The 17,081-nt window shown below is 31.7% G+C and overlaps 2 protein-coding genes across 3 annotated transcripts; both read right to left on the bottom strand.

The window, feature by feature from the left end:
* Positions 1–1,209: 1,209 nt before the first annotated feature.
* Positions 1,210–5,083, bottom strand: LOC127248320 (cytochrome c oxidase subunit 6b-1-like). Its single transcript, XM_051270599.1, has 5 exons — positions 4,929–5,083; positions 2,472–2,759; positions 2,299–2,381; positions 2,104–2,185; positions 1,210–1,601 (listed from the first exon to the last, which is right to left on the bottom strand). The coding sequence occupies exons 1-5, from the start codon at positions 4,968–4,970 to the stop codon at positions 1,548–1,550; spliced, it is 549 nt and encodes a 182-aa protein (XP_051126556.1). The 5' UTR covers positions 4,971–5,083; the 3' UTR covers positions 1,210–1,547.
* A 1,787-nt stretch (positions 5,084–6,870) lies between these two features.
* On the bottom strand, positions 6,871–11,119 carry LOC127248314 (alcohol dehydrogenase-like 2). 2 transcript variants are annotated; one of them, XM_051270593.1, is made up of 10 exons: positions 11,008–11,119; positions 10,767–10,906; positions 10,637–10,683; positions 10,049–10,374; positions 9,389–9,471; positions 9,138–9,213; positions 9,000–9,064; positions 8,542–8,637; positions 7,643–7,804; positions 6,871–7,154 (listed from the first exon to the last, which is right to left on the bottom strand). In XM_051270593.1, the coding sequence occupies exons 1-10, from the start codon at positions 11,060–11,062 to the stop codon at positions 7,038–7,040; spliced, it is 1,167 nt and encodes a 388-aa protein (XP_051126550.1). In that variant the 5' UTR covers positions 11,063–11,119; the 3' UTR covers positions 6,871–7,037. The 2 variants fall into 2 exon arrangements, with proteins under 2 accessions (XP_051126550.1, XP_051126551.1); XM_051270594.1 differs by having other exon boundaries at positions 9,389–9,459.
* Positions 11,120–17,081: the final 5,962 nt, after the last annotated feature.

Genomic DNA, 17,081 nt, shown 5'->3' with positions numbered 1-17,081 from the left:
CCACTTATAAATATTTTATAAGTATTTTAGTGTATAAGACTATTTACCTTTATAATATATAAATTAATATAAGAGTATTGGTGTAAATAAGTATAATTATAAAAATATTTGTAGTAAATTTTGAAGTGCATCCATACTTTAAAAAAAAAAGATGGATATTTTGTATTTGAAAAATAAAAAGTAATATAATATATATTTACTAAATGGATAGGAGAAAAATATCTTTATTAAAATCATATATTAAAAAGGTTGAATACTACTCCCTCCGTTTTATTGATTATTAAAATAGTATAATATTTTGACACTTTTATATACATTTTTATAAAAATTGAGAATATTTGTTATTTATATATAATTACTTTGTTGTAATTAAAAATAGATAATTTAGAGAGAGAATAACGAAAAAAAATAAAAATATTTAATTAGAACCGAAGAAGTAATATTCTTTTTTAATTTGAAATAAAAAATAAAAGTATAAATTATGTTAATATAACTCTCTTGTTTTTAATAAAAATATATAAAATACTTTATTTATTGCGTTAAATCTATTGCGATTAAATTAAATTTTGAACAAAATATTTTCTTATTTAGATGTAAATACTAACCTAATTATATACAAATCAAAGACTAAAATATCTAAAACTCTTTTTTAAATAAATAAATAATTATTCGTTTATTTTATAATTTTTTTAAACACTGTTATATGATCTTTACAAAAATCATAAAAATGAATTTTTTTTAATCATATCAATATCACATCAAATTCAAATTTTTTCAATTTTAACACCCAATAATAATACTCCTTAACATTTGTTTTTTTCACGATTTTTTAATATTATTATTATATTGATTATAGTAAAAAAAAAGACAAAAAATTCCCTTATTAATATTATATAATATAAATACAATGACATTTGTGTAATATATTGTAAATTGAAATGATATTTATTAAATTAAATAAATAATATAATTACTATATTAAAAAATAATACTCTTATTTTGAGACGGACGAAAATGCTCAGTAGAACCCTTCTTATGGTAAGGAGGGAGTAATGATAACAATCAAAATATTTTATAACAAACTAGTTCATTTTGACGCACAACACGGGTATGTCGAAAAAGATCACAATCGGCCTATATGGCAACACGCCCGTGATTCCATTCGACATACAAGTCCAATTCTTGCATCAACTATTAGACAATTGGGACTAAATCAAGATTCATAACTTTTTATACGATAGAACGAAATGCATTATTCGGGGGTGGGGTAGGTGGGTAAGAGGGACATCCCGGGACAAGAAGGTATCCTGTCCAGTCCCGTTCTGTCCCGAGACCGACACGAGAGCGAAGCACGACGAACAAAATTTCTACGAGAATAAAGGAATTAAATGCGGTTCGAGAAACCCGCCTCGTTGAAGTTTTCGTGGGCTTTTAAAATTTTTTAAGCAAAACCCAAACACATATTTATTATCTCGGGGAGTTCGGAAGAAGACGAAGAAACTCCCTATTTCATGACGGCGAGCGAAATGTTAGCTGCAGATTTCGGTTTACAGAGGCCCCGGAAAGGTACCGTTCTCTCTTTGCTCGTTCCATCTCTCAACCTACGAATGCAAACAAAGAGTGTGTTTGTTTAGTGTTTATCATATATACGATTCCAAATATGGTAAACTGATTTTTTTTGTCCCATAATTAAACTCCGTTATCATTTTAGTCCCGCTACTAGAGCCTATCGCAAACTAGCCCTGTAAGTAAAAAAATTTCGCACTTTTAGTCCTCCAACGCCGGGTGTCGCTGACCTAGCAGACACGTGTCATCTAAAGGATTAAAATTGCGAAAATTTTCCATTTACAGAACTAGTTTGCGACCGACTACAATTACTGAACTAAAATGATAAAAAGGTCCGGCTAAAGGACTAAATAATCAATTTACCCTTCCAAAATATATTACTCAAAAGATACATCATCTCCATAATACTTCCACAATTCATTTTTTACAACAAAAATGCTTAAAATTATAAACACCAAACAAAGTCGCTCGAATATTACACCATAATGTCGAAAAACAATAAAGCAACATTCTTGCAGATGTGAAGTTATTACATACCCATTCGCCGGGGCAGAGGGAGCGATAGTATTTAGCAAATTTGTCGCACTCGGGGGCACCTTCACCCTTCGCAGCAACGCACCTACAAAAATTTTTATATATATATAAATAAAAATATAATTGAAAAAAATAGAAGTTCGATTGAAAGCATGAATAATATTGCTGTAATGTTGTGACAATCATTAGATCACAGACCGGTGATATTCAATATATCTGGTGAAGCAGTGCCTAGTCTGGTTAGTGGTGGGGAAGCGGACGTCCGCCGGCGCAGTCTCGAGCTACAAGACAAAATAAAATATCTGAAATGAATCGGGGAAATAGCGGGTAAGTAAAAAAACATTATTCGGGGAGGATTGATCTAGCTAAACCTTGATCTGAGGAGCCTCCTCGGCTTCCTCGGCTTCTTCACCAACGGTGTTTTCGGGTTCACTGGATTCATCAGGAGCAATATCCTTGTTTTCTCCAGCGTCGGAATCGGTGGAATCAGCAGCCTTTTCGACAGAATCAGAAGCATCTTTGCTATCAGCAACACCGATGGCTTCCTCTGCTTTTTGCACGATTTCGCCGGCGGTTTCTGCTGCAGGTTTGACGACTGATTCTTCCACAGATTTTGCAACTTCTTGAACTTGCTGCAATTTCTCTTCCAGCAAATAGTCCTGCGCAGCGACAAATTCGATCGAGTATGAAATAAAAAAGACTAAGTAGCAAATACCAAATTCTATCAGTCGAATCACTCGTTAAAAATTTATAGAAGTATGGAACAAGATGAAAATTATGATATACTGTACATACTCCAGCTTCTTTGTGAGAGTCAGCCAAAATACAATTCTAATATCCCAAATCTTCACATTTTCAAACACTATTAAAACATTCAAAATACCAGAATAGTGAATAGAGAAGCATTGAGAAATAGATAGTTACCGAACCTTAGCATATTACAAAACCAACATATTGTTAGTGTAAATTGTTTTTACACTATGTAATCAACAATAAATATTTTTCCCCACAAAAATAATATATCCAGCACCTATTTTTCATGTAAAACATATCCACAATCTATTTTCCATTCTTGGATCTAGCAAATGGTGAGTGTAAGCAATGACTAATACATCCGACAATGGTTTAGCTCACATAGGAACGATACAAAGGCCATGTTTACTATGAGGGATTAATACATGTTTACAAAAACTAATCTACATATTGTTTGTTGTGCTTTGGTGTATTTTGAAATAGTAAAAATTTTAAATCGTAATAATTGTTTGATGTGATATACATATATATTTGATGCGATGTTTTAGATAATTTTCTTTTTGTATAAAATGAACATTAAATGTATGATGTGATTCTTGAGTGCAAAATAAATTAAATAATTATAGATGAATAGTGCAAACATGTGGGAAGAAAAAAAAAAAAAAAAGACAACCAAACAAACCTAATATATCTATCCAATCAAATACTCTTTCTATCTTAACATATAGATTGTTCGGAAGACGACTTTATCACAATTCTCAAATAAAGCAATTTGGGAATTTCACTGATGTAACATGTATTATGCAACAATTGGGGAAATTACAACAAAGAGTCCTGTCCAGTACAACGATACATGATGTAACAAATAACTAAGTCCGGCTATTGAAATAAATTATAAATTTCCCACCCAAGATAACAACTTTGGAGTATAATCACTGTTATCCAACAAAGTGAACATGCCAAGGCCCAAAACAAAAAATTAAAACTTCACCCCCATTTGGGACTATAGCTCCATAAAATCACTAGTTTAGACCCTCCATGGCCAAACATAAAAACTCAAATGAAGATTGTTTCTCAGTGAATTTTAAATATATATATTTTTTTTATCACTGTATCTCCTAGGAAGAACCCAAACAACAGGTTTTTGTTACATGAATAAGAGATCTTGTTGATTAGCATTCTAGGTTACATAGTCAAATTTGAAAAACTAATCGCACATGTGGCACATGCGACGTAACATTAGTCAGAGTTGTTCGGCCACAGAAGCTCACCAGCAGACACAACCAAGGTTTTTTACTAAAAGAGATATTAAAAGTCATTCCCCAATATCAAAATAAGAACAGCTAGATTCAATAAGAACATGTAATTCCTGTTCGAAATGTGAATCACAGTATCATTTTTATTGGAAGAATTGCTCAGATACCACCGAGCGAGAACCCTAAGCTGCTCAAAACAACAAAAAGAGATAAAGAAATATCTCTCAATTTTCTATTAAAAAACCAAATGTGTATATTCCATCACAAGTTTGAATACTCAGGCTAATACCAATAGAAGCCATTTCATGAATAAAATGTGACAAATTAGCCAACCAAAAAATTAGTTAAAACTCGGCCTACTCTTTGGTCATACAGAGGCAGGTTATGCTATCAAAATTATCAAGGAATCGGTAATTTCCCTTTCTTGATTGTTGCAAAGTCTTACTTAAAACCTAATTAGGTCTGCCCAATCTTAAACCTCGATATAATTGGGTAAATAAAAGTTCGATTCCGCCATTCAATTCAACATTTTGTTCCTAAAATCGAAATTCCTCATGACACAATAACAATTACCCAATCATTTTCCCTAAAATCAGATCAAATACCCTAACTCAACTCTAGCCAACCAATTCGACCAAAAAATTAAGAACAGCCACAATCCCGTCCGTCCAAGATGAAATCTACAGCATCTACATACTCACAGATTCATTCCTACAGGATCCGGCACGAACAGAATCGAAATCGATTTAGAATGAAAATTGAGTAAAAAGAGTCAACAAAAAATGAAACCCGAGCCTAGAAAGCGATCAATAGCGGCACCTTAGCTAAGGACTGGTTGTTGGAGGAGTCGACATCCGCCATGGCAGGAGGAATCCGGGCGACGGCAGAGGAATCGGAGCGAAATGGAAGAGCGAAGAAGGGAGCTAAAGTTGAGATGCGAACGAACGGCACCTCCGATTAAATGAATGCCCTAAACAAATCCAATTGGGTCAGGGTTTATTATTTTATATTATTTATTTATTCATTATTACAGTTCTTTACTAATGCTAGCAGTAGATTTTTGTATGCATTATTATTTTTAATAAAAACATGATAAAAATACATATACTATTTCACAATTTATTTCACTTAAATAAAATCATAGTTGGGACTCAATTTGCTGATAAATAATTAACTGCTATATTTTTAGATAAATTTAAATTTTTAAGTGAAACAATTATTTTGCATATAATATTATATCAGAATCTAAGCTCTTTCATTTGCTTAATGTAATATCTCACATAATATATATATACCTTAAACAAACAAATCCTTCACTTTTTTTAAGAAAAAAAATGAAATAGAATAGTAAAAATCAAAATCAAAATTTGACAGACAAACACATCCTAAAACCTTTTTTTTTTTTCTTTTGTCTCTATATAATTTTTACTAATTCAATATATTTGATATATATATATATTTACAAAATAGCATATTATTATATTATTATTTAAATAAAATCAATCTACATAGCACATATCAATCACTTTTGATTGAATTTATTTTTTTTTAGAAAAATATTAATTTTGATCTCAGTACAAATTATTTTAATTATTTTTTGTTTCAATTTTTTATGACACTAACCAAACTAGTTGACGTAGTCATAACAGATTGACATGTGATCCGAATCAATATAGCCGTAGTCATACAATTAGTTTCTGTAATGACAGACCAAAAGTGATTAATATTGTTTTTAAATTGAAATTAATGAATTTCTTACAATCAAACCAAAATTAATTAATTTTAGTATCAATAAGATTAATTTTGATTTTGTTTCCATATATATTTATAGTATCTTCTATAATTATATACAATAAGTAATATATATATATATATGTATGTTTGGAGCATTTCGGAAGACTTCCACTATTGGCACAAAAAATTTTCTTCAAAAATATCAAATCAAACATTTATTTTTCATTTTTTATACTTCATCCGTCCACAAACTAATGTCCTATTTTCCTATTTGGGACGTCCAACAACTATTGTCCTATTTCCTTTTTTTAAACACAAATTTTATTTACATTTTTACCATTCATTCATTTATTACTTTTAATCTCTACCATACAATTAAGGGTAAATTTGTCAATTCATAACAAAAAGACAATCACCTAAAAAATCGTGCAAATATACTTTAGGACAATAAAAATTGGATTGAGGGAGTATTATACTAAAAATCAATTTTACATTCAAAATATTGCATCAGTATCTATGTATATCACGTCATACAATTATTCCAATTCAAATTTTTTATTATTCAAATCTCAACTCAAAATTCAAACTTTCAAACAAACACACCCAAAAGAAAATTGTAGTTTGTAAATTCGGACATAATACCATATATTTGTATGACCACCAAAATAATGTCTTATATCTCAAATTAACATATTTCCTTGTCTCAATTGAAAGATGGATATGAAGTGTTCTAACAGATTAAAAAATAATAATATCTTATTGGTAGGTATAAATATGTAAGAGCTTTGACATTTTTACCCTTTTAACTCTATGTATAAAATAATTGTACGTGTAATGATATGTTTGTAATGTAAGTAAAAATTAAATGATATTTTGGTATTAGCGTATGATTACTTTTCTAAAATAAAAAAGAGATACTTTTGAGTGTGACAAACAAATGGTAAAAAAGTTACTTTAAGTTAAGATGAAGAAAAATATAATGCAATACAATACACTAATAAGATTGTGCACATAAAATATAGATCGGTAACACATAAAATATAAATTGGTAGCACATATGATAATAATTTGCATAATACATAATACAGTTGATCTCAGCACAAAATATATATTAATAAAACACATTGTATTAATTTAAATCATGTGCTATCAGATATATTATAAATATTGTATCAGCACCTAATATGCGCGCAATTAACGGTCCATCCATACGATGCACCTAAGGGAGGTTCCCTCTTTAAGCATTTCGAAGGCTTTGTTAATTTCCTCGAAATTTATCTCATGTGAAATATATTTGTCCAAATTTATCTCCTGCATTAATATATATATATATATAACTCATTTAGATATAATTTTTAAAAATAATAAAAAGATTAAGTATCCGGTACAATATAATATTTGGTGAGATTAAATAAATATTTAATAATATATTTTTTAAAATAATGCTAAAATACCTTTTTTATTTAACGTCTTTTTATTATTCAAAATTTTAAAGTTTATTTAAAATATTAAATTAAATATATATATTTTTTTAATTTCAAATATCATTATGTTATATTTAAACTTCAAATAAATAAACAAGTTTTAAAAAAATATTATATTTTCTATTTTATTTTTTAAAAAAAAGTGAATTAATAATGTCAAATAGTGTAGTAATGTAATTGTGTATATAATATTTTTTCATTTCAAAATTTTTTTTGTTGGTATTCCCATTTTAGTCTATCTAAGTTGTCAATAATATATTTTAAATTTTATAATTTATAATTTTTTTAAAAAAAATTGATTAATAATAATAATACCTTTTGAATGTATTTATTGGCGAGCATAGGAATATCTGATTTGGGCTTATATCCTCCAAGTCGACACCCGGAAATGCCCCTACCCTCCAAGAGCACGTACGTGTTTATGCTCAGGGGTGTTCCCGTCATTTCCACACCTATTATTATTGTCTTTCCGCAGCCCTAAATCAAGACAAAATTACCAATAATAAAATTGTAATCATAATTCATTTGAAATTGAATGTTGATTTAAATTTGTATTTAACTATGAAATTTTATAAAAAAAATTATATATTTATTAAAATTTATATATAATAAATAATATTGCCCAATATTTTGTTCTAAAATGATTAAACAATAATGATAATAATATATGGGTTTCTAAAAATAATATCATCAAAACCTATAAAATATACTGATGTGATTGTTTTGTGTTTTATTATGAGAAACTTTTTTTGATGTGAAGTATAGAGGATTAGGTAAATAATAAAAATAAAAAATTTGAAAAATATGTTAAAAAAAAATTGAAAAAAAAAATCTACATTTGATATGAATTGTATTTAAAATACTATATATAAAAAAAACACACTCTTACTAACAATATTAAATCAAATATTTATTTTTTAATAAAAAATATTAAGTAAAAAAATATATTTATGTGCTCTCACTCATTTTCATAGCACTGTATATTCTATAATAAAAATACTTTTATTCCAAGATATATCAAATTCAACATCTACACAAAATGGTGTGTTATTTGAAGTTTTGTTTTGTTTCTTAATTTATTTTCAATAATAATTTGTACTTACTATAAAGTAATATATTTTCATAGATTTTATTTTTTTAAAAAAAATAAAAATAAAAACTATAAACAGATTAAAAAATAAATTAAATTCCAATAAAAGTAAATAAAGTGTTACCTTCCTAGAACTGACGAATGCTTCATTCATCAATGGAGCCAAGCCAATGCACTCAAAGCAGTAATCTGCACCTTCACCTGTTAATTCTTTTATCATCTGTGTATGCATTATTGTCACATCAGTTCTTTTTCTTTATTATTATTATTACTATTAAATTAAATCTAAAGGCAATCCAGCCGTAGATTCCCACATTATATATATATATAAATATTATTATATTTTATTTAATTATTTTTATATATGATATGTTTAAAAGATCACTATGTGTGGCAGATGATTTGAAACGTCGAGGATTTGAACCTATGACTTCACGATCACAAGTCCAATCTTACACCATCAGCCATCCCTTAAGGAACATGTATATAAAATATACATCTACATAACAGAGAGTAGGTACGTAAAATATCAATATGATTTTTTTAAAAAAAAATTAATAAATATGAAAAACATTATCCAACCTGGCAAACAGTCTTCTCTGTGCATGAAGTTGGATTGATGAAATGGGTGACTCCAAATTTCTTACCTATGAATATTTTTAATTAAAATAAGCATACATTATAATATAAATAAATAAACAAATAAGTAAATATGCATACCTATTTCAAATTTATTAGGATTAATGTCCACACCAATTATTTTCGAGGCTCCTCGCAATCTTGCCCCTTCAGCAACCTACAAATAATATATATAATTTTAAATAAAATGCTAATTAAAAAAAATAAAAAAAGAAAATCCTTAAATAAGTATATAAACTCGGGCATATTTCATAATTTAATGTAGCCATAATTTTATTTTTTTATGGAAAAAAATAAAATTAAAATAGGATTAAAAGAAAAGAAATAATTACTGCAAGTCCAACAGTTCCGAGTCCGAATATTGCCACGGTGGAGCCCTCTTCCACGTCAGCAGTTTTCCAAACTGCACCCAGACCTACCGTATACATATTAATTCTGAATTATTATTGATAAATGATTTATTTCATATGAAAAAATATATATTTAATTCGAAAATTTAAATTTATGATGGTTAAATAATACTCTCTCCGTCTCAAATACTGTGCAACATTTGTGTTTGACATGAAAATTTAGGTGGAAATATTAAGTATGGTAATTTGAGATAATTTGAATATTAAGTGATGTGATTGGAGAGATAAATGATTATTTATTTTTTTTATTCGAGTGATGTGATTAGATAAAGTAAAGTGTATATTAATATATGTATATAAATATTATTAATTATTTTTAAATTTAAAAATATTGCAATGAATTTGGAATAAATAAAAAAAAAATATTGCAGAATGTTTGTTATCGGAAATGATGGAGTTTTTTCTAGAAAAAAAACATACGTAAAATACATTGTTATCAATTCATTATATTATAAATTTAACTAAATCGAATTTATTCAACAGGGAGGGACGATCCACACCGTCCACTTATTTTGGCTCCGAAAAAGATAAACGGCTCAGATCTCCCTATATCATCAACCACGTGTATAAAGGCGGACTGACCTGTAGTGACGCCGCAGCTCAACAGGCAGGCTTTCTCCGGCGGCAAATTAGGGTTCATCTTCACGACGTGAGCGACGTCGACCACCGTGAATTCGGAGAAGCTCGAGACGGAGAGAAAATGGTGAATCGGATTCCCGCCGGCGTCCAGAAACCTCGTCGATCCGTCGCGCGGCATTCCGCCATAGAATTCGGCGGCGAACTTCGAGCAGGCGTTTCCCTTCGGCGACCGGCAGTCTCGGCAGTCGCCGCAGTTCCTCTCGAACACCGGCAACACCAAATCTCCAGGTACGAATTCCTCCACATAGTCCCCTACGCTTTCCACTACTCTGTGTTCGTTTCAAAATCATTCAGGAAATTAAAATATTAGTTCTAATTTGGGGGTTTTAGCTCCACGAAACCCTAATTTGTTCTCCAAATCCTTAAAACACAACGAACAAAAACTCATAATCCCCAACGCTTTCCGCTACTCTGTGTTTGTTACGAAATCATTTATGAAAATCACTGCCTAGCATGATTAGCTATAGCGATTAATTCCACGAAAGCTAATTTGTTCTTCAAATCCTTCAAATACGAAGAACAAAAACTCACCCGGCGGCTTCGTGGCCGAAAATCCTCGGGAAGAACGTCGCCGGTCCCTACCATAGGATCGGATTCAAATCAACCTTCCTCTCATACTGTCATACATACACATAATCTATATATATATATATTGACTTACAGAGGGGATTTTCCACATCGTAACGTCGGAATGGCAAAGCGAAGTACAGAGAATCCTAATTCTGACTTCCCAAGCCATCGGCGGTAACACGTCGATTTCTTCTATGATTAGTGGCTCCCCTGCTTTCCTGGCGACTGCCGCTGTAGAATCGTTCCAAATTTGCTTGTTTGAAGTTCGATTGATGGAGAAATTTAGGTTAAACATGAAATCGAATCATGAAAACGAGTTGAATTGAACTAACCTCTGCATCTTATGGATTTACCGACTGTCTTCTCCGTCGAGCATCTTGACTCCATTTTTGGTCCTCTTTCCACTAAGTCGTCCTTAGCTTTTTCGTGTGGAATATTTAGTGTCTATTTATAGGCATCAAATTCTACCCACAAATGAAATAATGACACGTGGAAAAGGAAGAATATGACGAATACAGATTTCTTTGTATTACTTTGGCAATCTCCAACCAAACTCCATTAATGGCGCTAGGTTAGTAAATTTGGCGTCGGTTGTTTCCAATCCACGTCAAATTATACGTTATTTTTTTGCGTTGCTACAGTTGGCGTTGCACTGTTGCAATACCAAAATATGACTTTGCTTTCTATTTAATTTTTTTTAATTTTTAATTTTTAATTTATTTTTTATTTTTTAAATTTTTAAAAAATTATATTTTAAATTATAAAAATAAAAAAATTATTTAAAATAATAAGAAAAATTGAATAATTTAAAAAATAATAGTGAAAAATAGAGTTATGATTTAAATAAAATTGTTATAATAAAACTAGATAAATAAAATTAATGAGTTAGAAATTGTCTTATCTATCAATTTTATTCTACTTTTTTAAAATAAATAAAAATGTAAAATTATAGTATCTTCTGTTATTTATTTTCTAAATTTTTATAACCCGACAAAAACGAAAAACACGTTAAATTATTGTTGGGATTATCGATCTTTCTGAAACGTTGGGTGATCTGCACAGATTCTCAACCAAATAATTAGTGCGGATAAAACGATAGTTAAGAATGTAAAAACAGAAATATATATTAAGAATTGAAAAAGAAATAGGTCAATCGGTAGAGTAGGCTCAGGTCGCAGCCACTCCTTCGCCAACTCCAAGTCGTCCAACGAGGTGACCCACAAAGGTGTCGATTGCGGTGGTTCTTAACACGAAGTGACCTAAGAACCCTAGAGTGCTCCTCGCACATGCAGTATCAGGACAGAACAATAACGAGAGAAGTCGATAGGCTAGGCAGTAGTTCGTCGCTCACATAACAGAGAAGAATAGCGAACTCGATCCCAGGCTTTACCAAAAATCCCAAACCCAATATATAGAGGAGAGGCGGATGGATAGAACCCAAAAAAGTAGGGAACAACCTTACCTTATCAACACCCATGGTGGACTCGATCAATTTCCGAAGAAATAGGGATAGCACCGTGAATGACGGAACGGGGTGAAAGACCGATTCAAAAGATCGAACAGAATGGGAGAGATCGGTTTGATTTAGGGAGATAAAAAACAAACCGGGTCGGATCTGGGTTGGATCGGGTCGGGTCGGATCTGGGTTGGACCGGGTCGGGTCGGATCTGGGTTTAGGTGTGGGTCGACGCTGGAACACACCAACAATCTCTACCTTGTTTCTAGTCGACCCTCGTGGTTACATTGGAGGGCAATCGAGAGTGGGAACATGCTATCATCATCGCCATTATTCCTGCAATCTCAACACGGAGTCAATTCTGTAAGGCATATACTAATCACAGAGAAATAATACATGCTATCAATGAAGAGCAGACACGGTCTAATCCAATGTATCAAAATTTAATATATTTAAACATGACTGAAACTTAGAAACAGACAAGCATTTGGTTCCCATATCAGCAGGGTTAAATTGAGAAGGTATCTTTTCAAGCTTAACTGACCCTTTTGCAACTATGTCCCGTATAAAATGAAACCTAACATCTATGTGTTTGGTTCTATCATGAAAAACAGGATTCTTGCATAATTGGATTCCAGACTGACTATCAGAATAGACTGTCACATTGTCACGCAGTATATCAATTTCAGAAAGCAAACCTTTTAGCCACAGCGCTTCCTTTAGAGCATCAGTTATTGCAATATATTCTGATTCAGTAGTAGATAGAGCAACAATATGTTGGAGTTGTGATTTCCAACTTATACATGAGCCACACAAAGTAAACACATAGGATGTTGTAGATTTTCTATTGTCTCTATCGTTCGCATAATTTGAATCCACATAACCTTTCAATTTTACTCCTTCAATATCTTTTCCAAATTTTAGCCCTAGGTTACTAGAACCACACAAATATCTAAGTAACCACTTGACTGCATTCCAATGATCAGTTCCAGGATTAGACATGAAGCGACTCAAACAACTCACAAAATATGCAATATCAGGTCTAGTGCAAATCATCAAGTACATCACAGAGCCTATAGCATTCGAATATGGCACATCTTTCATGTAATTCATATCAGATTCAGACTTAGGACATTGATCTTTGCTTAACACAAAATGAGAAGCTAGAGGCACATTAGTTGACTTTGCATTAGACATACAGAATCGTTTCAAGACTTTTTCAGTATATGCAGATTGATTTAACACAAGTGTAAAAGCAGCCCTATCTCTGATAATGTTCATACCAAGAATATTCTTTGCATCACCCAAATATTTCATGTCAAACTTATTGCTCAAACAGTCATTAACATGCTTGATAGTATTCACACAAGGACTAATCAATAACATGTCATCCACATAAATAAGTAAGAAAACAGGAACATCATTTGATTTCATAAAATACAAGCAATGATCAAAATTACTTCTTGTGAATTTTAAAGATCTCATGCACTCATCGAATTTAATGTTCCACTGTCTAGGTGATTGTTTCAAACCATACAAAGATTTCTTCAGAAGACAAACATGTTCAGGCTTAGCTTTATCTACAAAACCATCAGGTTGTTTCATGTAGATTTTCTCACTTAGATCACCATGTAGGAAAGCAGTTTTAACATCCATTTGTTTTAGTTCCCAATTGAAGTGAGCAACTAAGGCAAGCATAATCCTAACAGTAGTATATTTAACCACAGGTGAGAAAATTTCAGTGTAATCAATCCCTTCCTTTTGAGTGAATCCTTTTGCTACCAACCTAGCTTTAAATCTAACATTATCATTTTCATTTTTTACTTTGAAAATCCATTTGCAGTCAACAATAGAACAATTTGTTGGCCTAGGAACAAGAATCCATGTATTGTTAACATGCAAGGAATTCATTTCATCATGCATTGCATTTAACCATTTTTCAGCATGTTTAGATTTAAAAGCTTCTTCATAGGACTTAGGTTCATTTCCATCTAATGTCTCGAACACACTAAAAGCATAAGAAGTCAAGTCGTATTCATCAAATCTAGACGGTTGCTTAGTGGTTCTCTTAGTCCTATCTCTCGTAAGTTGGTAGTTTTCTATGTCCTCATATTCTACTTCAGAATTTTCAGCATTTGGTAGGTCATTTTCAAGCAACTTATCATGAGAATCAGATTTGTCATGCAACTTTTCAGAAATTTCCAATTTATTTGGCTCTACCTTATTTGGCTCTACCTCATTGGAAGTCAAATCTATTTCAGTATTTAGCATATTCAGACAAGGCATCTCGTTTTCATTAAAGGTGACGTCTCTACTAATTAGTACTTTGAAACCTGGTTCATCTTTTAACCATAGCCTATATCCTTTTACTCCTAAAGGATAACCTAAGAAAACACATTTCACCGCTCTAGGTTCAAGTTTATCACCTTTATATAAAGCATATGCTGTACACCCAAATACTTTCAAATTTGAAAGATCAAGTTTCTTACCCGACCATACAGATTCAGGACACTTGCCCCTAAGGGGCACAGAGGGAGACCTATTAATCAAATATGCAGCCGTAGTCACAGCTTCCCCCCAAAAACTCTTTGGAAGGCCCGAGGAGTTTAACATGCTCCTCACCCTTTCAATAAGAGTTCGATTCATTCGTTCCGCTATCCCATTTTGCTGAGGTGTATAGGGAACTGTCTTATGTCTAGTTATACCTGATTTAGCACATAATGAATCAAGTAACTTATTGCAAAACTCAAGACCATTATCTGTTCTCAAAAATTTAATGCGCTTACCTGTTTGATTTTCTATTAACTTTTTCCATGCTTGAAAAATTTCAAAAACATCTGATTTTTGTTCTAATAGAAAAATCCAAACTTTTCGTGAAAATTCATCAATTACCGACAGAAAATAACGACTCCCACCTTGAGTAGGAACAGGAGCTGGACCCCACACATCAGCATGCAAATATTCAAGTACATCCTTACATTTAGGCACTTTAGGATCATGGGACAAATCAAATTTTACCCTATGCTGCTTACCATAAACGCACGAGTCACAAAAAAGGCACAACAGTAATCTTATCATTTTCAAGAAGACCATTTTTCTTTAAGATTTCAAGACCTTTATCACTAAGGTGACCTAATCGTCTATGCCATAATTCAGTTTTATCATTAACAACAGAATTCACATTTGGCATGCAATTTGATTCAGCATAAGCAACGTACAAATTGTTTTGTCTAACTGCCTTAAATGCAACAAATGAACCCTTTAAGGCTTTCATAACGCCATTTCCCCATTTTCCTATTAATCCACTTTCATCTAGTGCAGCACATGAAATCAAGTTATTGCACAAATCAGGAACATGTCTAACATTCCTTAAGGTTAACACATAGCCAGAGTCGAACTTTAGACAAATATCACCTATACCAACAACTTTACAAAGTTTTTCATTTGCCATTGAAACACTAGCATGCGAGATAGACCTATAGTTTGAAAACAAGTTTTTCAAAGGAGACATGTGAAAGGTACACGCAGAATCAAGCAACCATTCGTTAGCACATATAGTATTAACAGCAGCACAACTTTCTTTAACCATAAAAACATCTCCTATATATTCATTTCCTATAGTCACATTAGCATGCTCATTTTGTTGGTTTCTAAAGTTCTTAGGATGTGGACATTGCTTAGCATAATGATTGGGTTCCCCACAATTGTAACACTTTCTGTTCTTAGGCCTAGACTTAGACCTAGATCTCTCATTGCTCTTTCCCCTATTCTTTTGGTTTTCTGTGTATTTTCTAACTTGTGACCTACCCCTAGCAAACATCACTTCATCACTAGCATGTTTATGACTTTTATTTGCATGCAAGTCAAGTTCTTTGCTTTTTAATCCATTCATGACAGTTTCAAGATTTATACTATCTCTACCATATTTGATAGCAGACTTAACATCTGAATAAGAGTCAGGAATTGCATTCAAAAGAACAATAGGGGTATATTCATCAATGTTCTTATCGCCTGTTTGTTTTATATCTTGAACTAACTTTGTAAAAACATCTAAATTTTCATCAATGTTACGATTCAAATCAAGTTTAAAACGAAAAAACTTTTCAAGTAAGAACAGTTTGTTTGGCAAAGATTTTTCCATATAAAGCTCTTCTAATCTTTCCCATAACTCTTTCGTAGAATCAAGTTTTCCTACCTTTCTAATCACAGAATCAGATAAGTTCAAGATAACCAGAGAATAAGCACATTCATCTATTTCAGCCTTTCTCTCATCTGTCAATAATGCATTATAATCACCATCAATTGCTTTGGAAACCTTTTGAGTTACTAAAAGTCCTTTCATTTTTTGTTGCCAAATCGAAAAATCAATTTTTCCATCGAATGGTGCAATATTGAAAGATGACACAGACGACATATTAACGAATAATTCACACAGTCACACAATTCATATATCAACAATCACAAATCCCCAAGTATTATCTAACACATAGAAGTTCAAGGGTTAGCCATCCGTTACCGATTGGGCAAATTTTACCAATTTCTCTTTGCAAATAGGATAGCAAATTCAGCCCGCGTTCAGCCTTTAACCTTGCTCTGATACCAATGTTGGGATTATCGATCTTTCTGAAACGTTGGGTGATCTGCACAGATTCTCAACCAAATAATTAGTGCGGATAAAACGATAGTTAAGAATGTAAAAACAGAAATATATATTAAGAATTGAAAAAGAAATAGGTCAATCGGTAGAGTAGGCTCAGGTCGCAGCCACTCCTTCGCCAACTCCAAGTCGTCCAACGAGGTGACCCACAAAGGTGTCGATTGCGGTGGTTCCTAACACGAAGTGACCTAAGAACCCTAGAGTGCTCATCGCACATGCAGTATCAGGACAGAACAATAACGAGAGAAGTCGATAGGCTAGGCAGTAGTTCGTCGCTCACATAACAGAGAAGA

Source organism: Andrographis paniculata, unplaced genomic scaffold, assembly GCF_009805555.1.
Source record: "Andrographis paniculata isolate CXL003 unplaced genomic scaffold, ASM980555v1 Contig33END, whole genome shotgun sequence".
Lineage (NCBI taxonomy): Eukaryota > Viridiplantae > Streptophyta > Magnoliopsida > Lamiales > Acanthaceae > Andrographis > Andrographis paniculata.
This window is presented reverse-complemented; position numbering and strand designations above follow the sequence as displayed.